Source organism: Spodoptera frugiperda, chromosome 17, assembly GCF_023101765.2.
Source record: "Spodoptera frugiperda isolate SF20-4 chromosome 17, AGI-APGP_CSIRO_Sfru_2.0, whole genome shotgun sequence".
Taxonomy (NCBI): Eukaryota; Metazoa; Arthropoda; class Insecta; order Lepidoptera; family Noctuidae; genus Spodoptera; species Spodoptera frugiperda.
Genome location: NC_064228.1, coordinates 7853368 through 7862388, shown reverse-complemented (window position 1 = coordinate 7862388; position 9021 = coordinate 7853368). Strand labels below are relative to the sequence as shown.

Sequence of the window (9021 nt, the reverse complement as noted above, 5' to 3'; positions counted from 1 at the left end):
CTTTTTTATTATTATTTTGTCTGTACCACTGTGCATGTAATGTGCTGAATAAATGCTTTTTCTTTCTTTACTGTGTGCCCTTTATTTTCCCTAAAAAGGCAAAGTATTATTTTTCTTTTGTCAGTTACAAAACTCCCTGTACTGTACAAAATACTTACATTGTAAAACCTAAATCCTAATGCCTTCTTTAGCCGACTTTGTAATCAAACTTGAGGCTCCTTGTTTGACAGTAGCCATTGAAATCACTTATGTTATCATTATAAGTCTAATAAAATAGTAATAATGGTAGCAAACAAACCCTGGATGCAGGTCGGTCGCTACAAAGTCCAACCGACCTATCTGGAAGTTACTAGGGAAGGTCTATGTTCAGCAGTGGACGTCTTGTGGCTGATACAATTGATGATGAATCTATACTAATATTATAAAGCTGAAGAGTTTGTTTGTTTGTTTGTTTGAACGCGCTAATCTCCGGAACTACTGGTCCGATTTGAATAATTCTTTTTGTGTTGAATAGTGCATTTATCGAGGAAGGCTATAGGCTATAAAATATCACGCTATAACCAATAGGAGCCGAGCACAGCGGGTGAAACCGCGCGGAAGTAGCTAGTAAAATATAAACACATTCATTGCAAATAGCATTTATTACAAAACATGCAACCCTTGCACTTTTAGTGACAAGATTAAAAATACATAAAAATTAATAATAATGTACTTAATGTACTTCAGAATACTAAATAGTATGTTAAAACATTTAATTGTGCAAATTACATGAAAGAAACTATAAGAGCATACAGTTAGTTCAGACATAGTATTATAAAAATAATTAAAGACATGTTTTGAAAAATTACATAAAAATCTTTTGAAGACATAATTTAAGCTTCAAATCTGCGAAAGAATTGAATCTTTAAAGGTAAGCGTCCACAGGCCCGCATCGTACGCAACGGATTTTAGTATGCCTTGTATAGAAACTCATACAACTGCGTCCACTGATCCGCATCGTACGGACCGCATCATCGACAATGCCTACATGCGATATGTACTGATGACGTCTTACGGAATGCGTATGATGCGTGCGATACGTATGCGGGCCTGTGGACGCTTACCTTAAAACATTATTCTGTGGCTATTATAACATTATCCAAACATAATCTATAATAAAATTTAACTCTAAAACAAGAAAGTAAATAGAAAAAAGAAAACAAAAAACATATTCTAACTTCTTTAAAACTCATTTTTGTACTAAAATCGTCCTTAAATTCTAAGTATTTTGGCTCAAAACCAACACAAATGCTACGCAAAAAAGCAACCTTATTGCATAGACAAAACAAATTCAGAAAATTCATAAAACAAAATCATATTTTTTAGAACATTTCATAGTCACTACTTACAATCTATTAAAATTGAGCATTTTGAACAAAGATTATTAAATCAATGGAATGCTCACCATATATTTAAAATTAAAATTTTAAAAACAAATAATAAAACAGTTTTTTACCTAAGGGTATAGTAAGGGTTTTATACTAAATAAGAATATAAAGTAGCACAATACTTAACTGTGCTTATTATAAAACTGGTAATTTCTCAAATCGAAATAACCAATGCTAATAATACTATTAACAAGAGAGAATCGAATCTGAGATCCTTAGTTCACCAACCAAATGGCTAATGCAAAATCAAAAAATATATTTTATTCATTAACATTTAATGAAAAGGAAAATAAAATCATAATATATATAGGAAATAAGTACTAAGTACAATTACCGTAAAAGGTAAAGATACCAAATGTAATTATGTAATGTCATATCATGGGTTTATACCTTGGGAGTAAACTTTCTGTGTGCTCACCACATTACACTAATAAACCATTGGGACCTATTTGTGAAACTATTAGTCCTAAACCCCATAAAAGACGCACCAGGGATTGACAGGTTCTCCCACTGCTTTATGTCTAAAATCTCTAGTCTTGTAATTTTAATAATATCCAAGCAAATTTGACTTCTATTTTATATGCATAAAAGTGCAAAGAAAGCAAATATTCTTTGTTATATTATAATTAAGGCAATAGAGCTCAAAATCACTCGGCATTAGTCTATTTAACAAGTTTCTCTAATAGCTTACTCGCGTAATTGTTTGAGAAAGTAAAGTGCTTGTGACTATGGGCTCTTGTACGGCTTGAAAACAGTTGAGATACCTCGTCAAATAGTTACGCGAATAAGTTATAGGTATAGCTATTGTTCCATGATAGCTATAATTATAATACAAACATGATAATTTACTGTCAGTTATATGAGTTAGATCTTAAATTAATTATGTTATCAGCTTATTAGTAACGTCGTCGTATCGAAGAATGCTGCTCATGAATATGAGCCTCTAGCATGGCTTGAAACTAGTAGAGATCCTCGTCAAACAGTTACGTGAGTAAGCCGATAACATAATAATTAATTTAGTATGTCTCACGAGTTATAATAAAATTATAGATCTAAAATGTTACGATTATGATACAAATTTGCATATAGCTGTCAAAGAATCATGATTTATTTTTATATTTGTAAAAAATCGTCAAAATGTCAAATAGAAAATTAAAAATATTATGTAGCATGATTTTTAGTAGTTTCAGAGAAAGGTATTACCGTTTAAAATACATGAAGTAAAAAACTATTGGAGTATGGACTTGTAGAAGAAACATTATTGAAAGAAAAATGGATATAATAAGAACATATTTTTTTCATAATTTCTGTTCATTCATGCACTCTATTAGTTTTATACTCCATGTCATATTAAAGTTAGATTAGTATTAAAAAATAAGTAATTAACAAATTATAGAAAATATTGAAATGTCAATGTAATAAACAATTTTCAAATAGTCATCCACATTTCACAATTGCAGGTCAAAAGAGTTGTCCGAAACATTCATGATTTTACGAAATAGGCCTTTATTGCTTAGAAAATAAAGATACTTATAAAAATCATGATTTAACATTAAAATGTGAGAGTCCACTATGTGTAGTGTATAGTACAGTTTTTAACTGTGTAATAGTCAGGTATCTACATAAAAATGGCACAAATAATTACAATATAGTCAACTAATACTTAATTAATATGGTCTTATGAGATCATTGGTTAATTCTAAAACTATTTGTAGTAATATCATAAAGAGTCAAATACATGGAAATGTATCGAAATATTTGCTATTTATTTATACTAAAAGAATCCATGTCTGTAATAAATACTGTTTTTGGAATGGCCATAGTATAAAACATACTCTTTGGTATTTCGTTTTAAATGGAACATAACATGTTTGAATGCAGGAATACTTTACAAACTAATGGTATTAATTTCTTTACTCTCAGTTAACTTGAAATAGGGAGTAACAACTAGAATACAATAATAATATTTTTTCAAATGGTCTAGGCCATTTAATTAAATAAAATCACAGTTTACTCACGTATTTGGAGAAAAAGTCCTTCTGTGACTAGAAACTAGTAAAGTTTCGAGTCACTAGAAACTAGTAAAGTTTCGAGTCACAGAAGGACTCATCATCATTAGCAGCGTGCGCAGACGCTGCTGCGCGACGTCACCGCTTAAAGTAGTAGAGCTTTTTCTCCAAATATTTACATGGGTAAACAGTGATTTTTAGTTAATTGAGTCAGTCTTACGATAATTTAGTCAGTTTCCTGTTAGTTGAGCAGATATTAAATACCGCAACTATTGTTCTACTATTTTAGATCGATATATTAATCAGTCAATATTATTAAAAGTACAATATGTTTCAGTCAAACATTAAAAATGCAGTATATACATATATCAGTAAAAAAATTAAATTTAAGAATACCGTAACACTAATGAAGTGTACATTACCCAAAATACAATAAAAAATCTTCATTATTTTATATAATTTTGTCAAGAAAAATATAATTAAAATCGCCTCCTACCATTGCTTTTGATCCTGGTGTTTTTCAGAGTGATGGTGGTGGACTGCAAAGGCCTGCCGTTGTTGCTGCTGCGAAGTACTGGGCAGTATGTACTGGAATTATAACGTTTTTGTAGTTAATTTCAGATCACCACTTACATACTTTAAAAAAGGGACTGAAAATAGATGAAAAGTGGGTATAACATTGTATAAATTGGGCATGTCTAGCTACTACTATCGAGGATTCAAGGCGTGATTGAATCAGGATGAATGAGGATTTAAGACTGGGTTAAGTAACCATTAAATGATTCTGAGTATGGTAGTTATTTTTGGAGAAGGGTCGCCAGAGATAGGACTCGATGGAAATTGTTGGAGGCCTTTGCCAAAAGGCATACTGAACTTAGACATATCCTTTAAACAGGGGAAACATCTTCCACAACTATTTAAGTTCAGGATAAAGGGCTTATTGATTGATTGATGGCAGTTATTGCTGTTATAAGAGTACTAGAAACTTCCAAGAGAAGTTGATTACAGATAAAGGTACTTACATAGTATGTGCATTATCACCAGAAGCTCCACATGTGGAACAGACGTGAGACCGCAATATAGGGCAGGTGACAATGCTCTGGTTGCCAACATTCTCCCTCACACAATGCGTCATATACACCAGCGGAGTTTCTCCATTCTTCCTACAGAATGTGCACATTTTATCCGACTTCGTATCCTGATGTCTAGAAGAACTTGGTCCATAGTTCGGTCTACTTGGCACCCTGAACGGTGAAGTTGGCATCCGTGGTGGCATTTTCGTAGTTGGAGTGGTCGGTGAATATGTTGGTGACGGAGTGTAGTTTGATACCGGAGATAGTTTGACTGGGGGCTTAAACTCAAACCCTTTCTTCTCTGTCGGAAATAATTCATAGAAATAGTTTGGTGTATAGTTTTTCTGTTCAATTTTGATGCTTGGCGGTGTCGGTGGGAATAAGTGGTGTTCATCTGGCTGCCATATTGAGTTTGGAAACTCAATATCATGTTCAACGGGTTTTAAAGTAGGTGGTGCAGGTGTAACTTGCTCCGTATTGTCAAAAATCCTTCTGCCTATGATGGGACGTTGGCGTCTGACTACAAATGGGGTTTCGAAGGATTGTCTGTCCATGTCTGAGCGGTGAGACAGGTCTGGAAAGGAGTCCGGAGATAGGGAGTCTGCGGAGCTCGATGAACGGTTCACTGGTGTAGATTGCCTGAATGGTGAACTCATTGTCATGTTGGGCAGGGCACTTGGAGACCGGTAAGGATCTGGAACTGATTTGTAATGAATTAGCTAATTTAGTTTGAAAGCTAATGAGTCTGTGTGTATCCTTAGGAATATAAGTAGATTCCGTTTAGCAATATTAATAACAGCAGAATAATTATGGTCAAAATAATATCAGGCGTTAATAATCACGTCAATCTCTAAAAGTTGGAAACAAAATTACGACACTGCATCAAATATACAGCTTTCGTAGAAACAAATGCTAAATTCATTTGTTTTGAATAAAGTTGATGAAAACATGTAAAATGAAAAGCTGTCGGATTATAGTAGTGTCGTCTAAAATAGTTTAACTTGGCCATTGTAGTCAGAACTTCCAAGAATTTACTTGTAAAGTAATAGTGGTCAATGGGTTATCTTGGTTTATAACTTAAAACTCACCATTTTCGGTCGGCCGAGGGAATAAACGGTTTATTTCAGTCATGTAATCGCACGCACTCTTCGTAGGATACATTTTCGGACCTGAAATAACACCAAAACAATAAATAATTTAAAAATATAATTCACTATTTACATTTTGTGTAGAAAAAAATTAAATCATCCATTTTGTTTTTTGTATGTTTGCGGAAGTGAGGTCGTAAGTTTGACCTAAAAAAATTGTCGAATTAGAATCTTATTACATTTTATTTTTTACTCAATATAGTTTGAACACTAAAATTACCACTTTAAAATAACTAGAAAAATAATAATAAAAAATAGGATTAGATAGGTTCTCTCATTGTTCAAAACATCATTGCTATGTACCTACTGCCAAGATCTATTTACTATTTCGTTTACATAAGCATTTATTGAATCAAAACTATAAGTTTCAAGTTTACATAGACCTAAACTCTGCATTATTTATATTGTACCATTTACCAAACACTCGATTATCATCAAAATTTAGCCATTTAGTCACTAAAATCTAGAATACTTCATAAACTTTGGATACCTAGGTCTCTACCTTGATAAACACAATACTTAATTATTAATTTATCAGTAATTACAGGACAAGTAGGCATAAAATCCAATCAAAAACACGTAAAAACTAATAAGTAAATATCTTACGAAAATTCTAATAAAAAACATTACGAAATTAATCTAATTGTAAACACGGTAATTAAGATATTATTTAGACTATAATAGCTCAAAATACTCACAATTTATTGACGATCTAGGACACAGAATTATATACGTCTGCTCTTCACAAGATTGGCCGGCGAATTGAAAAATAAAAACAAATCATGGGCGGCCTTTCGGCACTGTCAAAAGAAGCCGACAACACTACATGTTCAGTGGTTAAAAGCGATACTGGTACTAAGTTCGATACTTAGTTGAAATTTTTAGATCGCTAGTTTTGTGTGTGAGTAAATGTATCAGGAAGTTTTGTACTTTGGTTTTTGTAGTGGATAAAAACTTATCTAAAGTAAAATTTTGTTATGTTTATATCTCTAAAAAAGTGATTAAAATACCAATAACGAGTAATAATCCAAAAACTATAGGTATATTTATATGAGACATATTATCTAATAAATACGTAGCATACAATAAAAACTGTTGTCATATATTTCGTTGCAAAAAATAATACCAACAAAAGTGAAGCTACAATTTTTAAAAGGCTTGCCGACTCGTGTCGGCTCGTGCCGCCTGATATCAAAGAAAGACCGACGAATAGCACACTAATTCTTCTACTCGACACTAGATGGCGTTGAATGAACTTTTTGCTATTTGATAAGAAAAATATTTATTTACTTTTTTCATGCTTTTCTCTATGATAAGGTACAGAAAAAATACAAAATCATTAGTGTAATAGTAAAATAATAATTATTATTTACGTCTAAAATATTAGTATAGTTGTTTGAAATTTATTCGTTTAAGTGTCGATTAACAGATGGCGTTAAAAGCAAGATTACGTAAATATTACGCGACCAATTTTAAGAGGTAAATAACTTGTAGCACATAAATATTATTATATTTTCCATTGTAGGGATTCAATGGATGGAATGATTATCAATATTACTTTTACCAAATGATTGTAATAGCTACCTAAAAACTATTTTCTCGACTGAATTTTCGTTTCACCAACAGTCAACAGGCAGCAGGCAATATCGAATGATTTCCAAGCAAGGGATTGCGAGTTGCATTCCTAGGTTGGGCAAAATTCACTATCTACCTACATAGAAATTTAAAATTAGAAAAATCCATTTATTAGTTTTGCTCGACTAAGGAATCGAACACGTGACCTGTTTCACAGTAACCCGTCAACCATCTTTATCGCCGATGTTCGTATGCACTACGCAGGTACAGGTAGGTACAGGTGCCGCTGCCGGAGCCCCGTGAACCCGCTAGACACGGCACCGGGGCATGCCTCCGGGTACGCTAGCGCTAGGTTGAATACTACTTACACTGCAAGTCACGTTTTGTACGTGAACACTTGCATGTCGTATCATATTGTTGCTCCTCATTAAGATTCTCTCCAGTGTCGTGGGTGCGTTTACAAACATACAAGTTCACATGCACATGACACCCAAACCCGAAACAAAAATTTTGTGGATGACACAAAGAGTTGCTTCGTGCGGGATTCGAACCCGTTACACGTTACGCGGCAGCCAGTTGCCCAGCCAGACCGCGCGTGCGCTAGCACCCGCAACTACCACTTAAAACCAAACCAATTAAGATAAAACTAACTATCTAAACATTTTATGTTCACAATAAAAAAAAAACTACAACCTTCCTTTCTCAACCAAAACATCTCACTTAACAAGACGGCTCCCATTAAAAACAAAATAAAGACAATATGGCGGCGTTGCGTCACGTCACGTCACGGCGGAGTAATTACAAAAGCTCAACCGCCCACAAACGTAGTGAACCAGATCAGTAAAACAGTAAAACACTATGCGTTTTATTATTATTATTGTGTGTTTTTTGGACAAAGATTAGTTAATCAATCAGTTGGTTTTAGGATGGGTGTGTATTGTGCCTAGTTTGGTTGGTACGCGTAGAGTGTGTTGGGTTTAAAGAGTGTTCTTAACTATGTGAAGTCTGAACTCAAATTTATGCAGTTCACTGTTACCGTAGATCACGATCAATTGTCGTAGCAATGGCAACTATGTCACTGTGAGAGTCGGGGCACATGACTCGTTGCGGCGGCGGTGCGGCGCCGGAGCGGTGTCGCTCCGTCGTCTTACGAGTATATTGAAATATCTACGACGCGAGGAGGGATGAATGCGTTGCGATGTCGGAGCGGCACCGCTTAGTTGCTTTGCATCACAGGGAAACTTTGACTGTCGGACTGTCCAACGCTTCTACGGCGCCGCTGCGACATAACAACGTTACGGCGCCTCACCGCTCGTGACTTTTGACAGGGGCATTTTAATAGTTAGTCGTTCCCTAAATACGTCTACCGTTGACGCCGACGTGGTCGCTACTAGTCTAGCTGTGGCATACCACCGCAAATCACACCGCTCGACGCGCCTCTCGCCTCACCGCACCCCGCACCGCCAGAGACTGTGTCCAGGCCGTAAGGCCCCTGAGAGTCGAATGCCCTCACATTTCGTTTTCGTTCAACATAAAGGAAACTCGCACTAAGAGTACAGTTTCGTGACTTTTATGCCTATCGCCGGCTCTGTACAAGTCACCTAATCTACCAAAATAACAAATACGTAAATGTAGAGCAAGGTTAGCGGATCGCAATTATGGTGCGATTGTGTCCGGTGTCTTCCAAACTTCTCGCAGTAAAGGCACAAGCTGCAGCGATTTGAACAATATTTTTCAATATTATTAGAACTTATGACGGGATATTTACCATGTTTATTGACTTCGATGA

At 34.8% G+C, this 9021-nt stretch overlaps 1 protein-coding gene across 1 annotated transcript; it reads right to left on the bottom strand.

The window, feature by feature from the left end:
- Positions 1-1815: 1815 nt before the first annotated feature.
- Positions 1816-6471, bottom strand: LOC118276907 (DNA-directed RNA polymerase II subunit RPB1-like). Its single transcript, XM_035595518.2, has 4 exons — positions 6356-6471; positions 5598-5678; positions 4459-5209; positions 1816-4024 (listed from the first exon to the last, which is right to left on the bottom strand). The coding sequence occupies exons 2-4, from the start codon at positions 5668-5670 to the stop codon at positions 3916-3918; spliced, it is 933 nt and encodes a 310-aa protein (XP_035451411.2). The 5' UTR covers positions 5671-5678; positions 6356-6471; the 3' UTR covers positions 1816-3915.
- Between the last annotated feature and the right edge of the window lie 2550 nt (positions 6472-9021).

Bases quoted from the DNA above. Each gene is read 5' to 3' on its own strand.
- LOC118276907 (XM_035595518.2), bottom strand. From the start codon at position 5,670: ATGTATCCTACGAAGAGTGCGTGCGATTACATGACTGAAATAAACCGT. The intron at 5,210-5,597 runs GTGAGTTTTAAG...ATTACAAATCAG, and splicing joins CCCTCGGCCGACCGAAAATG to TTCCAGATCCTTACCGGTCT. The intron at 4,025-4,458 runs GTAAGTACCTTT...TTATAATTCCAG, and splicing joins GGTGATAATGCACATACTAT to TACATACTGCCCAGTACTTC.